The 16,801-nt window shown below is 52.4% G+C and overlaps 1 protein-coding gene across 1 annotated transcript in view; it reads left to right on the top strand.

Moving 5' to 3' along the window:
* The window catches only part of LOC136958016 (double-stranded RNA-binding protein Staufen homolog 2-like), a 56,751-nt gene that overhangs the window by 16,515 nt on the left and 23,435 nt on the right, over nt 1-16,801 (top strand). The window contains 2 exon segments of the mRNA XM_067252238.1: nt 4,444-4,790; nt 16,314-16,427. Of these exon segments, the coding sequence (XP_067108339.1) occupies nt 4,444-4,790; nt 16,314-16,427 (461 nt within the window).

Raw genomic sequence — 16,801 nt, forward strand, 5'->3', positions numbered from 1 at the left:
GGCCTGATTAGTGTCTATAGCCTCGCCTGATGAAATGACACAATGACTTCTGAGTGATGGCAGCTCTCTCAGGGTGCAGAGAGAATCCAAACAACTTGAGGAGAAGTTGCTATGGGGACAGATGAGAGTCTGGGAGCAGAAGGGAAAACAAACAGATAGCGTTATGGGATGTGAATGTGTGGTCGTCACTCCCGACATCGAACTCAGCGACTTGGCAGATGCCACAGCTTGGGAGGTTTATTGTGGAACAGAAACATTACAGTCTCTCATGCTCTGTGTGTGTTTGTATACTGTACACAGTGTGTGTATACTGGGTGGGAGTGTTTGTTTGTGTGTGTGTCTGGGATTGGGCAAGGAGGGCTAGAGTATGGCCAAACAGAAGGCCCAGTAAAAGAGAGAGCATAGATGCAGATGATGTCATTCAAGACCTGCAGGTGTTGGACCTGAGAGGTGAGTGGGCATCACTGACTGCAGAGTTGAACAGACTTCCTGGTGGTTTTCAGTACGTTTGTGATGAAACATAGTTGTAGTTGTGGTCTGTACTCAGAGACCCAATAGAGAAGACTCTAGGACTAAGGACCCCCCTCCAAGACCCCACAGGCCTCTGGGAAACGAAGTCTTCCTTATTTGGTGCTAATTATTCCCAATCTTGGCTGGGCATGTGTGGAACAGGGCCATTCCCAGTCATAGTTTATCTCAATCCCAGCATGGGGCCCAAGTATCTGCTAATTAGCTCTTTAAACTCCCCAAACCACACAACTGCTAATGTCCAAATAAGGTTTATTGCCTAAACTCTCCAGCTCTCTTTCCCCCCCCCCTTCTCGCTCGCTCTCTGTCTGTCTCTCTCTCTCTCTGTCCCTCTGTCTCTCTCTGTTTCTTTCTTACTCTTCACCGCGTATTGGCCTGGGTTGTTAGTGCATCAACTGGGCCGAGTAGAAATGGCCTGTTAGGGCTGAATTGATGTGAGGGCTTCACTGGACTTACGATGGGACGATTCCCTCCCTCCAGACTCCTCCCCTAACAACTCCCACACATCCCAGTGGTTCTAACTGGCTGCTGTAGCGGATGGAAGATGACAGCTAAGTGTCTGCACACTTCTTAGCATCCTCCAAGTACGCAGGACCCACGACCCCAGCCTGCAGCGGAGTGAGAAATGGAGAGGGTAGCAAGCGAGGAGAAAAGGACGAGCCAGTGAGGGCTTTGGAGGGAGAGATTACGAGAGAGTGGGAAGAAAGCAGGAAAGGAAAGAGAAGGAGAGAGTGATTTTTCTCCTCTTTATTCCCAGGGGTATTGCAGCAGGGTTTTTCAGTTGAGTTGCCACATTTCATTTCCTGCTGTGTGTGTGTGTGTGTGTGTGGGTATGTGTGTGTGTGTGTGGGTATGTGTGTGCGACTTTGCGTGTGTGTGTCTGGGTGGGGGGGCTGTGTGTGTGTGTGTGTGTCGGGGAGGGGGTTGAGTGTGTGTGTGAAGTATGCGAAGGTCCTGCTCCAGCGAGGTGATTTATAGTGTTGGGCTCCGGGCCTATCTGTTTTGGATCTGACTCATGTTTGGCCCTGGCCCATCTCCTCTGTCTGACTGGACCCGTGCTCTGGGCGGGACTCCTGGAACCTGCTGCGAACCACGGGAGACTGCACATACTGCACACACACACACACACACACGCGCACACACACATACTACACACACACGCGCGCACACACACATACTACACACGCGCGCGCGCACACACATACTGCACACACACGCGCGCACACACACATACTACACACGCGCGCACACACATACTGCACACACGCGCACACATACTGCACAAACATGCGCGCACACACAAACGCTCCGCACTCTCCTACTCGCACTGCCACATACACACACACTCGTACCACACACAGCTGATGTCATGTTGGCTAACACCTTTCACTTTTTACGACACTCCGTGTTTGGTTAAAGGCCGTGAGTTTTACTTGTGTAAATTGAAATTGAAGTTGTCGTCAAACGACTGGGGAAAATACCCAAACCTTGAAGCCTCAGCAGTTGTGTCAGTGCTGGCCTGGGCAGAGGACCTTGTTTGATTATTCTTAGGGATTTGGACTTAACTGCTGTTTTCATTTAGTGGTTTCCTAGTTCTGGAGTTAATGTAGCACACTATGCAGCTTCTCAGAAACCCTGGGCCCGTGTTCTCATTGGCTGGCTGGGGCTTGCATCCTCTCCCTGAGTTCTGTTTCTACCACATGTTAATGACCACAGCGGTCCACGTCTACACTGTCGGTTATCAAGACGTTTTGCATGATACAAACGCGTGCTCCCGAGGTGGTTTTGTGTGTTTCGATAATCTGTGTGTGCGCCTGTCTGTGTACGCATGTGCTTGTGTGTGAGAAAGCTCACATGTGAAGGTACTGTGTGTGTGTGGGGGGGGGGGGGGGGAGCTCACGTTAACTCAAACAGGAAGTGGGCTGTCTGTCATGCCCTGGCTCCAGCTCTCACTCCCAGCTGTTGCTTCTACACACAGCTGCTGTTCCCGTCTCTGGTGACCTTGGCTGGGCTACGGGGGCCGCATGGTTTTCACATCCACCCACCCTCCATCCACACGTCTGTCTCCCCATGCTCCCCTTCGGCGGACGCCCACGCCACCACCGACTTGGGGAAGGCCCGGGATGAGCGTCGGCCATGTTGCTTAGACCTATCCTCATCTGCGGGATCGGTGATCGCTGACACGCAGGTAGAGGAGGGATGGTTAGTGCTGGACTGATCCTCAGGTCAGGTGTGCATGGGAGAGGAGCTGCAGCTAGCTGTTCAAAGCATCTCCTACGATGACATGTCTGCTGTTTAGGAGAGACGAAAGGAGTTCTCTCACCCAGGTTTGCCCCCGGCCCCAACATAGGACAGCTTAGGCCGTAGGTCTCTTTGAACCTGCGTTAGATGTGCTATGGTGGATGTGTTTCTGACTGTTACCGTGATGGAGTTATTGTTTTGCGCCGTTGCGTGCTTGTGATTCAGCACAGCTTGGTGAGATGTGTGTGAGAGCTAGTCTTGAGAGTTTCCCAGCGGAGGCTTGGTTGAGACCTGCCAGACCACATGAAACCAGCATCTTCGTTTGGTAGAGGAATGCCTGTGGAGGGGAGAGCCAACGTATGCACGCACACACACACACGCATGCACACACGCACACATGCGCACACACACCCACTCACACACCTCTGCCTGGTCTGGCACTGACTGACGGTGGAATGTGTGTGCAAATCATTTTGACAGGTAATGATTTGAGCAGTAATGACCCTCATCCTCTGTCCTCCCCTCTTCCCCTCTACCTCTCCCTCTCTCCTCTCCCTCTCTCTCTCTCTGTCCTCCCCTCTTCGCCTCTACCTCTCCCTCTCTCTCTCTCTCTCTGTCCTCCCCTCTTCCCCTCTACCTCTCCCTCTCTCCTCTCCCTCTCTCTCTCTCTGTCCTCCCCTCTTCCCCTCTACCTCTCCCTCTCTCTCTCTCTCTGTCCTCCCCTCTTCCCCTCTACCTCTCCCTCTCTCCTCTCTCTCTCTCTCTCTCTGTCCTCCCGTCTTCCCCTCTACCTCTCTCTCCTCTCTCTCTCTCTCTCTCTCTGTCCTCCCCTCTTCCCCTCTACCTCTCCTCTCTCTCTCTCTCTGTCCTCCCCTCTCCCTCTCTCCTCTCTCTCTCTCTGTCCTCCCCTCTTCCCCTCTACCTCTCCCTCTCTCCTCTCTCTCTCTCTCTCTCTGTCCTCCCCTCTTCCCCTCTCCCTCTCTCCTCTCTCTCTCTCTCTCTCTCTCTCTCTCTCTCTCTCTCTCTCTCTCTCTGTCCTCCCCTCTTCCCCTCTACCTCTCTCTCTCCTCTCTCTCTCTCTCTCTGTCCTCCCCTCTTCCCCTCTACCTCTCCCTCTCTCTCTCTCTCTCTCTCTCTCTCTCTCTCTCTCTCTCTCTGTCCTCCCCTCTCCCTCTCTCCTCTCTCTCTGTCCTCCCCTCTTCCCCTCTATCTCTCTGTCCTCCCCTCTTCCCCTCTCCCTCTCTCCTCTCTCTGTCTCTCTCTCCTCCCCTCTCCCTCTCTCCTCTCTCTCTCTCTCTCTCTCCTCCCCTCTTCCCCTCTCCCTCTCTCCTCTCTCTCTCTCTCTCTCTCCTCCCCTCTTCCCCTCTCCCTCTCTCCTCTCTCTCTCTCTCTCTCTCTCTCTCCTCCCCTCTTCCCCTCTACCTCTCTCTCTCTCTCCTCCCCTCTTCCCCTCTACCTCTCTCTCTCTCTCCTCCCCTCTTCCCCTCTACCTCTCCCTCTCCTCCCCTCTTCCCCTCTCTCTCTCCCTCCTCCCCGTTCATCCCCCTCTTTTGTACCTCTCTGTGTGACCCATCTTTCTCTCAAACGTTTCTCATTTCCTTTTCCATCTCCCCTGGACCACTCCTCCTCCTCCTTGTATCTCTCTCTCTCTCCTCTCTCTTCTCTCTCTCCCAGCCCAGAAGGGCCTCCTCCACCTCTCCCCAGACGTCTACCAGGAGATGGAGGCCAGCCGGAAGCAAGGAGGGGGTCCGGGCCCCGGGGCCCCTATCAACTACCTGACCCCCAAAGACATGGGCCCCTGCTCCGCCCCTCTGGCCCCCGGCCACACCCCTTTCTACAGCAGCACAGCCGGCCCCATGGCGACGGTCGCCACGGCGGCCATCGCCAGGGAGCTGCTGCTCAACGGCTCGTCCCCCACGGCTGAAGCTCTGGGCCTGAAGGGGAAGAGCCCCACCATGCCTTGTGTCTCCGTCCAGCCTGCCCAGCAGCTGGAGTACCTGGCCCGCATCCAGGGCTTCCAGGTGAGGCTCCACACACACACACACACACTTGCAGACACACACACACGGCCCTCATACCGTGTCTCCAGGTGAGGAGGATATAAACCTTCTCATGCACACTAACACACACATCTGGTCCTGAAGTGATGGAGGAGAGGAGCAGGCACACTTGTCCCGGGCCTCGCCCCACCCTCAGTGCTTTGGGATGAGGAACACAACTACAAACACCCCCACCCACCCCCACACACACACACACACACACTCTGAAGTGTTTCCGCAGAACAACTGCACAGTTTGGAGGTGGTAGTGGGGTTTGGCAACACAGCATATCTGATTCCTCTTCCCCGCTGTTAGATGCTGATGGTGAGAGCTCACGTAGATACACACAGATACAACAGCACACAGGTGCTGCCGACTTGACTGGACTGTGCAGGCATACAGGTGAACACACAGAAATCCACACACACACACACACACAAACATGGTAGAAGTGTGTGTGTGTGTGTGTGTGTGTGTGTGTGTGTGTGTGTGTGTGTGTGTGTGTGTGTGTGTGTGTGTGTGTGTGTGTGTGTGTGTGTGTGTGTGTGTGTGTGTGTGTGTGTGTGTGTGTGTGTGTGTGTGTGTGTGTGTGTGTGTGTGTGTGTGTGTGTGTGTGTGTGTGTGTGTGTGTGTGTGTGTGTGTGTGTGTGTGTGTGTGTGTGTGTGTGTGAGAGAGAGAGAGCGGAAGGGAGACTGAAGGGAAACCTCCAGTGTGGTGTACCTCAGTCCTGATACCAGCGGCTGTTCGTTTAGCTGCAGATGCTTTATATCAGCTCCAGCAACAACATTTGATCTTAACCTGCTGAGGGGATGTTAACCTGCTGAGGGCTCCTTTGAAAGGCCTTTGTTATTGCTCTGAGCCTTCCTGTGTGTGTGTAACCTGAGAGAGCACCGAAGACTGGCCAAGCCCAAAGACACACACACACATGCTCACGCACGCATAGACATACACACTAATAGACACGCATACTGTACACAGCAGGTTGTGCTTAGAGTGGACGGGATCACTGGGCCGAGCCCACTGTGTAATCAAGCCCCTCGTTGTCCTCGAAGACGCCCAGACCCCTACACAATTTTCACGTGTGTGTACTTAAAGGGGGAGCTCAGACTGTAACTGAGACATGCAGACAATGTTTTTTAATGTTTTTCTTCTTTGTTTTTATTGAGTGTGTGGAGTGGACTACCTTGTTGGGAGGATATGAAGCTAGTTACAGACACATTCAGTCTCATGAGCTTTACTGAGCCTAACTTTACCACAGATATTCAGTTTCTCTCCAAAACATGAACGATTCTTAATATTTGTATGAATGTCGGGGCCATTTTTCATACTCAAGCTACATTATGAATAGTTTGTCCTCTCTGTTCACTTTCAGGTTTATCATGAACACGGAGAAAATGCTGGACAGTATTAGTCCATGCAGAGTACTGTACACATGATGCATACCTGTTCAGGAAAAGCAGTTTTACTCACAATTGATTTGATTGGGAATTGGCTCGGCTTGCTGCTTTTTAATACGCAGCAGACCACTGCACATGCCAGTTTGATCTTGCACGTTGGCATCCTTTGGCTGTGTGTGTGTGTGTGTGTACTATCCATTTGGCTCAGTGTTGCTGGCATTGTGGGTAACTGCAGTAGGGCAGAAACACAGGAATAGGGGGTAATTCAGAACACATGGAGGATTGGGGGACACACGGGGGAATCTCTCTCCCCTTGCCTTTGTCTCTCCTCGCTTTCTTTCCCTCCCTAATTTCTCTCACTGTTTGTCTCTCTCCTTCCGTCTCTCTCTTGTCTTATTTTTCCTCATCTCTTGCTCTGCCCCCTCCCTCCCTCTCTTTCCCTCCCCCCTTCCCTCCCTCCCTCTCCTTATTTTTCATTCCATCTATCTCTTCTTTCCTGATTCTTTCCTTAAGAAATGTTTCACTTCCTTCTTCTCAGCCGTCGACAGACACACGCTGTATCTCACTTGTAACCATGGCGGTGCAGGTGTGTGCGTGCGGGCACGCGAGCGTGCGTCTCACTGTCTGGCTGAACACCTGTCTGGCTGAACACCTGTCTGGCTGAACACCTGTCTGGCTGAACACCTGTCTGGCTGAACACCTGTCTGGCTGAACACCTGTCTGGCTGAACACCTGTCTGGCTGAACACCTGTCCCCCTGCCTGGCAGCCACCAGCTGCCTGTCACCCCGCCCACCCCTCTGACATCACAGGTCTAATAACTTCCTAGCTGGGTCCCTTGTGCTGCTCCAGGACCTGATGAAGGACTCGTAGCCTCTGGAATATCCCAGAGGATGGAGATCCCTGTGTGAGCCAGGAGGTCAGGCTGATGAAAACCTACTAAACGTTGATTAAAAGCAGTTGATTTTTGTGTTCTTTGAAGGCTTCTTCAGGGTATCCCGGTGTACAGGCTGCCAGTGTAACTAGTGACAGGGCCTTGCACCTGTTTCACTGGACCTTTTGGTCTCGCTGCCTTTGCTCACATAACTTTCCCATAGGGCCCACTCAGTGACTGGTGATGGGAGGATGCAGCCACACCAGGAGGGGAGCAGGTGAAGAGAGAGAGAGAGAGAGACAGAGACAGAGAGAGACAGAGAGACACACAGAGAGATACACAGAGAGATATACAAAGGGCATAGTTCATGTATTACGTCAGTCCAGTGGCAGGCGGTTTGTCCATTCGAATCAGAGCAGCAGACCTGGAGTGAGGCAGTAATCGGAGGTGTCGATGGAAGAAAAGGGAGTGTGGGGGGGTGGATTTGTCATCGTATCGAGTCATAGGATGTAGGCTAGCTAGCTCCTAGCTAGACCAGGCCCTGACACCTGCCCCCTGAGAGGAGCCACGCAAAGCAGAACTCTGACCAGCGTCAAGAGCTCTTTCACTGGGTTCAGCGTAAGTTTATAGCACCTGAATGAATCCAGCTCAGTTTGTTTATGCTGCGCTCTATGAGCATCACTCAGTTATATGATGCCTGGCAATTTGGCCGCTAATGGAAATGTAGCACCTTGAGAATGGTAACACTACAGGTTTTATAATTGGCCGTTAAACACGGTAGAAGTGGTCCCATAAGATGGTTTTGCAATATGCTGGAAAACATGACACGTTTTCTTGTGTAACGTATGGAGAAAATACTAGCGTTATAGGGAATTCAAACGGTTCTTTTACATTTAAACTAGTTAGAAACTGTAGTTAGTGTGTGTGTCAGTGCATAGAATGTGCATGTTGCACATTTTATATTGTGTTTACGGGTATATCAGAACATGCGGTTGTGTGTGTGAGTGTGAGTGAGCTTAGTCATGGAGGTGTGGTGTGTGTCAGGCCTCCTCTTAGTCTCTGAGTGGGACGAGTGCAGAGCCAGACAGACACACTACCATGTCATGGGCGTGTGTGCAGAAAACACATGGAGTGCATCAGTGTGATTCTATCTGACGGGCCACCTTCTGAACCTGCGGGCGATCCCGCTGTCCTGGGGGGGAGAAGAGGTCTGTCCTGGGGGGGAGAAGAGGTCTGTCCTGGGGGGGAGAGGGGGTCTGTCCTGGGAGGGAGAAGAGGTCTGTCCTGGGGGGGAGAAGAGGTCTGTCCTGGGAGGGAGAAGAGGTCTGTCCTGGGAGGGAGAAGAGGTCTGTCCTGGGGGGGGAGAAGAGGTCTGTCCTGGGGGGGAGGTAGAGGCCTGTCCTGGGGGGGAGAAGAGGCCTGTCCTGGGGGGGAGAAGAGGTCTGTCCTGGGGGGGAGAAGAGGTCTGTCCTGGGAGGGAGAAGAGGTCTGTCCTGGGAGGGAGAAGAGGTCTGTCCTGGGGGGGAGAAGAGGTCTGTCCTGGGAGGGAGAAGAGGCCTGTCCTGGGGGGGAGAAGAGGCCTGTCCTGGGGGGGAGAAGAGGCCTGTCCTGGGGGGGGAGAAGAGGTCTGTCCTGGGGGGGAGGTAGAGGCCTGTCCTGGGGGGGAGAAGAGGTCTGTCCTGGGAGGGAGAAGAGGCCTGTCCTGGGGGGGAGAAGAGGTCTGTCCTGGGGGGGAGAAGAGGTCTGTCCTGGGGGGGAGAAGAGGTCTGTCCTGAGGGGGGAGAAGAGGTCTGTCCTGGGGGGGAGAAGAGGCCTGTCCTGGGGGGGAGAAGAGGTCTGTCCTGGGGGGGAGAAGAGGTCTGTCCTGGGGGGGGAGAAGAGGTCTGTCCTGGGGGGGAGAAGAGGTCTGTCCTGGGGGGGAGAAGAGGCCTGTCCTGGGGGGGAGAAGAGGTCTGTCCTGGGAGGGAGAAGAGGCCTGTCCTGGGGGGGAGGTAGAGGCCTGTCCTGGGGGGGAGAAGAGGTCTGTCCTGGGGGGGAGAAGAGGCCTGTCCTGGGGGGGAGAAGAGGTCTGTCCTGGGGGGGAGAAGAGGTCTGTCCTGGGGGGGAGGTAGAGGCCTGTCCTGGGGGGGAGAAGAGGTCTGTCCTGGGAGGGAGAAGAGGTCTGTCCTGGGGGGGAGAAGAGGTCTGTCCTGGGGGGGAGAAGAGGTCTGTCCTGGGAGGGAGAAGAGGCCTGTCCTGGGGGGGAGGTAGAGGCCTGTCCTGGGGGGGAGAAGAGGTCTGTCCTGGGGGGGAGAAGAGGCCTGTCCTGGGGGGGAGAAGAGGTCTGTCCTGGGGGGGAGAAGAGGTCTGTCCTGGGGGGGAGAAGAGGTCTGTCCTGGGAGGGAGAAGAGGCCTGTCCTGGGGGGGAGGTAGAGGCCTGTCCTGGGGGGGAGAAGAGGTCTGTCCTGGGGGGGAGAAGAGGCCTGTCCTGGGGGGGAGAAGAGGTCTGTCCTGGGGGGGAGAAGAGGCCTGTCCTGGGGGGGAGAAGAGGTCTGTCCTGGGGGGGAGAAGAGGTCTGTCCTGGGGGGGAGAAGAGGTCTGTCCTGGGGGGGAGAAGAGGTCTGTCCTGGGGGGGAGGTAGAGGCCTGTCCTGGGGGGGAGAAGAGGTCTGTCCTGGGAGGGAGAAGAGGTCTGTCCTGGGGGGGAGAAGAGGTCTGTCCTGGGAGGGAGAAGAGGTCTGTCCTGGGGGGGAGAAGAGGTCTGTCCTGGGGGGGAGGTAGAGGCCTGTCCTGGGGGGGAGAAGAGGTCTGTCCTGGGGGGGAGAAGAGGTCTGTCCTGGGGGGGAGAAGAGGTCTGTCCTGGGAGGGAGAAGAGGTCTGTCCTGGGGGGGAGAAGAGGTCTGTCCTGGGGGGGAGGTAGAGGCCTGTCCTGGGGGGGAGAAGAGGTCTGTCCTGGGAGGGAGAAGAGGCCTGTCCTGGGGGGGAGGTAGAGGCCTGTCCTGGGGGGGAGAAGAGGTCTGTCCTGGGGGGGAGAAGAGGCCTGTCCTGGGGGGGAGAAGAGGTCTGTCCTGGGGGGGAGAAGAGGTCTGTCCTGAGGGGGGAGAGGAGGTCTGTCCTGGGGGGGAGAAGAGGTCTGTCCTGGGGGGGAGAAGAGGTCTGTCCTGGGGGGGAGAAGAGGTCTGTCCTGGGGGGGAGAAGAGGTCTGTCCTGGGGGGGGAGAAGAGGTCTGTCCTGGGGGGGAGAAGAGGTCTGTCCTGGGGGGGAGAAGAGGTCTGTCCTGGGGGGGAGAAGAGGTCTGTCCTGGGGGGGGGAGAAGAGGTCTGTCCTGGGGGGTGAGAGGAGGTCTGTCCCGGGGGGAAGGCTGTCTGTCGGCGGGCCTGGGGGACAGAGCTCAGCCTCGGCTCTGTTTGATCACATCTTACACCGCCGCGTTGGAAATCCCACGTGAATGAAAATATGACCGGGACCCGGCGACCGATGTTGACGTACGCTCGGAACATCTGCGCTGACGGCCGCTTCCCAGGATGTGCTGCCGCTCTGTTACTTCTTCTGCCGGCTGAGGAGGAAAACCACTTCAATGGTGCCGGCAACACCTCTGTTTGGCAACACCAACCCCCCTCATCTCCCTCTCTTCCCATCTCTCTCACTATCTCTCTCTCTCTACCTCTCCTTCTGCCTCTCTCTCTACCTCTCGCTCTCTTTCTTGCTCTTTTTCTCTCTTCCATCCATCCATCCATCTTTCTGATGCTCTGAAGGAACATTAAACGTTCTGCCCTCCAATGGAACGTTCTGCCATTTCCAGCGGTCTCTGTTCCCCTCCGCCGTGCGGCGGTCCAGTTGCCCGTCCCTGGTGTATCTGGGGTTTACATTAGAGAAGACATGGTGGAAGGGCTAATCCCTGCCTGTTTGATTCCTGCGGCGTCCTGATGGCTTGCAGCTGCTCTCCGGGGTGTGTTTGTCTGAGAAGCCATCTTTGAAAACAAGTTTTGTTGATGATATAAATCAGACAGTTGATGCAGTGCTGGCTGGCTGGCTCGACGCACAGTCTCCCTCCTCCATGGTGGCCCTCTGTCTGTGTCTGTGTGTGTGTGTCTGTGCGTGTGTGTCTGTGCGTGTGCGTGTGTGTGTGATAGCAGAGTGTATGATGAATGGAGCGTGGGTGGTGAGAGAAAGTGATGATGTTAGTACACCACAATCAAGCCCATTTGTAAACCCTTAAATCAGAATCTCTTGGTCTGCCGGTCCTAGTTCCAGAACTGGCACACAGCAGGAACTTCAAGCCAATAAGAGTAAGCATTTCGAGGATGATCGCTACACAATCTTTATCTGTAGATTATAGGCACTAGATGATACTATTGTAATGATCACAGTACTTATCCTTTTCATCTGATGATAAAGGAGGGAAGAGTGACACGGAGCCTGTGTTCCCTCATGCGCTACACGAGGCTGCTCGCTCTGAATCCTCTCACTTCTCTGAGCAGATCTGAAGCACTTTCTGTTCATCTTTTGATCAGGGGATATCCTCGTGTCTCAGTGGCACTGTTTCAGCTGTAGGAGTCCAACTGCAGTGAGCTCATGCATGTACGCACACACACACACACATGTACACATACACACGTATACACACACACACCCACACGCATACACACACACACACACATCACTGCTACAGTTTAATGATGAATGAGAACATAATAGAAGTCATTAGAAGTCATTTTAAAAGGGAGGGGTCCTAGTTAAACACGATGGGTTGCTAGGTTTCCTGAATTGGTTTAAAATAGACTTTTCACAGCCAGATATGAGGCCTTTCTGTATCCTGGTACACAACTGCGACATTTTTGCGCTTTTCTTAGTCCGATAGTCGGGAAATAGCAGCACGTGAACCTACATGTGCGTTCTGAATAGTCCAAGAGATGCTCTTGTTATTAGCTTTTCCCCTTCAGACCTGGTTCCCGTCCCTTTCCTTGAAGTAGCTAAACAGGGAGTTCCTTGTAGCTAGTTTGCTCCTCGGAAATCCTGTTGTTCTGCTGCGATGGCTTTACAACTGCTGTCTCCATGCCTCCTCTGTCCTAGGCTTCTTGTTTGCTTCACCCCTCAATCCCTTTCCTGTAGGGGCTCTGGAGGGTTTCTTAACAATGTCCTTAAAACACACTTGACCCCATAGCTCTGACTCTCAGCTCTGCTAATTGCTTCACACTAACAATACCATGTTGTCTCCTTGGGTGAGATGCAGGGTTTATTTATAGTCAATGTCATGTTGTTGATGTGAATTTTTTTCCGCTATCCCGGACTCACCCCTCGTGCTTGTGCGTCTAGTTCTGATTCTGTTAACCCTGTCCAGTGGACGTCCCCCCCCGCTTCCCCTCTCAACCTGCAACCACATCCCTGGCAACAGACACCCTGGCAACAGACACCCTCTTTTCTCTCCAACCGCTTATTTTCATTCATCTGCCTGGTTTCTACCTAGGCCATGCTTTACGGTTTGATCTGCTGTCGTGTGTATTGATTTGGCCTTCATGTGCTCAAGTAGTGTGGATGTGATTGTGTGCGGGTGTGTTTGTCTTGTTGGAGAGGTGTGTGTGTGTGTGTGTGTGTGTGTGTGTGTGTGTGTGTGTGTGTGTGTGTGTGTGTGTGTGTGTGTGTGTGTGTGTGTGTGTGTGTGTGTGTGTGTGTGTGTGTGTGTGTGTGTCTCGGTGGAGAGGTGTGTGTGCGCGGGCGTCTTGGTGGAGAGGTGTGTGTGTGTCTCGGTGGAGACAGACGGATCTCAGAGAGGAAGAAGCGTCAGCTTTAGAGGCAGGTGTCAGAGGTCGTTCCACATTAGTGCAGCGGATCAGTCGCAGGCCTTGCGTAACTCTCTGCTCCTTTGTGTCCAGAGGAAGTGGATTAGTGGCTGCTGTGGGGGAGACCTGGGGTGATTAGTTAGGCCTAGTTAGAATGCCTGGCACTCACCCACATCACAGGGCCAGGGAGACTGCAGGAACAGAGAGATCAGCAAGGACGCTTGTGAAACAGAGGGCCGTTCGCAGTCCCAGGACTCCCATAGGGCCCCCTGGGAAGATGTTATTTGAAACCTTTGGTGAAAAATGGGTTGGTTGATGACTTGAATGGTCGACGCGGTAAACCGAGAGGAAGGAGTTTTTTTTTTTTTTTTTTACGTCATCTGTTACCTAGCGGTTGTGTTGTGTGAGACACCTTCTGACTTGAGTCCCCTGATGGATGGACACCCTGCTGTATCGCCTGTTCTCAGCGTTAGCACACCGAGGGCCAGGGCTTGATTACACTAACGCAAACCTCAACTGTCAAAACAATTGACAGAATGAGGAGAAATCAGCGTCGATTTTGTCAGTGGGACGTGTTAATCATGTGGGTGGAATAACGTAATGATTTGTGGAAGGTGCGTCAGTCCCATGGCCAATCACAATACCAGTGATGTTTACTGTTGTCTTTTGGAGCGATTTTGAATTCCATTACTGTCTGTTATGCCTTCACCTGGTAATGTCATTTCATTGTCTAGATAACCTAAACAGCTGCCATCCACATTATTGAAAAGATCTGTCAATGCCGTTAGACAAAAATGTCAGATAGTGATAGTCAAATTAATGTCCGCAGTAATGAATTTGTAAACGGTGACCACAAAGAAAGCTTTTGGGGGGGGGGGGGGGGGTAAATGTATGTATGATTTGTGTGTGTGTGTGTGTGTGTGTGTACTAGCCTATTGTAGTTGATGTGAGAGGCCTCGTTCTCGGCGGGGGTCCTGACAGCTTGCGATGGATGAACCAGCGGACCAGTGTCCTGCTGACCAGACACCATGATTGCACAATACATCACAGCTACGGCTCTTTATGCTGTTTTAATGAGCTAACACACTGGACAATAACACACACAGTACTTTTACACACGCACACACACGCTGGATCATCACACACACACACAGTCTGAGACACGTACACACATCCCAGTCACACACACTTAAGAGAACTGTGACCCAGTTCCCAGTTGAAGTTATCGACAGCATCTAAAAACACACCCAGTAGCGCATACACAAAGAGGCACGCAAACACACACAAAATCGAACCTGCTTCCAGTTTCCACCGCACACTGTCAAACCGCTGCAGCCAGGGAGGGGTCACGTGAGGGAACACACCAACCTGGGCATCTCATGCAACCATACCAAATATCTCATTCCATTTTTCCTGGTATTTTGTCATTTGTCAGTATTCATACTGGGGGAATAAAAGCTAAGCAAAACGTGTCTTTATTTGGGCAAGTAAAGTGGTCAGAGTTTGTGGCAGCTGCCTGGAGAGTTGAGGGCAGATTAACCTGCCACAGGGTCTTCTCCAGAGCTCTTGTTACTATATTTATCACTCATACACATAACAGATAGCATTCCACTCTTTATCACCACCAAGACGTCTCCCCTTCAACAGGTGTCTGCTGCATACAGAAGATGTATGAGGGAGGGGAGGAAAGAGAGAGTAGAAAAGACTGTGCGTGTGTGTGTGTGTGTGTAGATGGGTTTGTTTGTGTGTGTCTCTGTGGGAAGGTCTCCATGTGTCTGGCAGGCCTGGGTCTCAGAGCTCCCCCACCCTGCGCCTCCTCCTCACAGGAGCATAACTCACACACAGACACACTGCGCTCGCTCTGGAAGCCTTCAGTCACAGGTCATATACGTCTGTCTGTCTGCCTGAGCGCGTGCACACACACACACTTGGACACGGACACACATATGCACGGCATATTCAGAATATCTCGGTTGTACATCGTACACGTAGAGCGATAAATGAAGTGCCTTGGGGAAGAATTCGGACCCGACCCTTTCCACTTTATGTTGTGTTACAGTTTTAATTCAAAATGGATTCCAAAAAAGGGAAAATCTGTCTACACAGTTTCCTATATTGGCTAATTGGCTAGGGAGTCAGGTGGCTGAGCGGTGAGGGAAGCGGGCTAGTAATCTGAAGGTTGCCAGTTCGATTCCCGGCCGTGCAAAATGACGTTGTGTCCTTGGGCAAGGCACTTCACCCTACTTGCCTCGGGGAGAATGTCCCTGTACTTACTGTAAGTCGCTCTGGATAAGAGCGTCTGCTAAATGACTAAATGTAAATGTAATTGAAAACATGTTTTTGCTCATTTTTCTTGAACATAAGTATTCATGCGTTGTGCTTAGCATACAAGAGTCCTGTCAGAGTCCTTTAAGTGTTGTTTGACAAAGCGCCAGGCATGCTCTCCAGTAATTAGACTCAGGTGTGGCTTCATTCTTGAGACCATACTGGCACCAGAGATGGCCTGTGCTCCTTGCAGGTTCTCCTATCTCTGCAGAGGGTTTAAAACAGCTCTGGTCGAGTGACCATTGGGTTCTTGGACAGCTCCAAAACCAAGGTCCTTCTTGCTTAGTTTCTTACAAACTGTTCCCAATAACTCATCTGCCCTAGTTGTATGTCTCAACGCAAGGCCTTGATAATTCTCATTTTCATAAAGAGAATGGCAGGTGCTTTTGTCACTGATGAATAGCCTTCATTACAATGTGCATCAAACCAGCAGAGTATCTGGTGCACTATTTATGACTCTAAGAAACTGAGATTAATAGCATATGACTCACTCACAGACAATTACCCACTTACATGCATCACTCACATGAACTCCTAGATCATTGTGTATACTGTGATTGTAATTTAGTTTCCTTCTCCAAGTTCTCGTGCCTATGATGTTCTTTGTTCCCTGTTAGTTGCTGTTGTGGGTATTTGTACCATTTAAAGTTGCCTGCAGCTGTCCTGAGCAGAACTAGGCCAACCAAACACCAACACACACACCCACACACACACACCCACACACACACACACACACACATACTCACACAGAGAACTAGGCCAGACAGGCAGTATTACCAAAACCTTGGATCCCAGGGCCAGTGTCCCTCAGGAACAATGTCATAACAGTCCTGATTGCACAGCATTTAGGAATGCCTGCATAGTTAACCTCTCAAGATGAGGGGTCACCTGTGATGTCATAGCCAACAGCCAGCCACCCCTGCCATCTTGGCAAGGGATATTTGGCCTCAAAAACCCTTTGATCAATATTAGAAATTCTAGATTGGCTTTAGTTTTGCTGAGTTCTCACCCAAAACACTAACTCAGAGCATTTAGGAAGATTGTACTTTTGTTGGTGCTGTGTCAGCGATCCTTAACTTGTGATAAAAAGGGGAAAGCATATGAATAAGATGTGCTTTTGTTTGTGTGTTCTTGTCTCTCTGCCTCTCACAGGTGCAGTACAATGATGGGCAGAATGGCAAGGAGTTCATGACCTACCTGACCCTCTCGCCTGTGCAGATGACGTTCCATGGCATTGGGAGCTCCCTCCAAGCCAGCCACGACCAGGTAGCTACGCTAGGGTACTCTACAGTCCTGCAGTGTAGCTATGCTATGGTACTGCTAGACTGGGTAGCTATGCTATGGTACTGCTAGACTGGGTAGCTATGCTATGGTACTGCTAGACTGGGTAGCTATGCTATGGTACTGCTAGACTGGGTAGCTATGCTATGGTACTGCTAGACTGGGTAGCTATGCTGTGGTACTGCTAGACTGGGTAGCTATGCTATGGTACTGCTCGACTGGGTAGCTATGCTATGGTACTGCTGGACTGTGTAGCTATGCTATGGTACTGCTGGACTGTGTAGCTATGCTATGGTACTGCTAGACTGGGTAGCTATGCTATGGTACTGCTGGGTAGTGTAGCTACCTTATGTTACTGC

This window comes from Osmerus mordax, chromosome 15 (genome assembly GCF_038355195.1).
Source record: "Osmerus mordax isolate fOsmMor3 chromosome 15, fOsmMor3.pri, whole genome shotgun sequence".
Classification (NCBI taxonomy): domain Eukaryota; kingdom Metazoa; phylum Chordata; class Actinopteri; order Osmeriformes; family Osmeridae; genus Osmerus; species Osmerus mordax.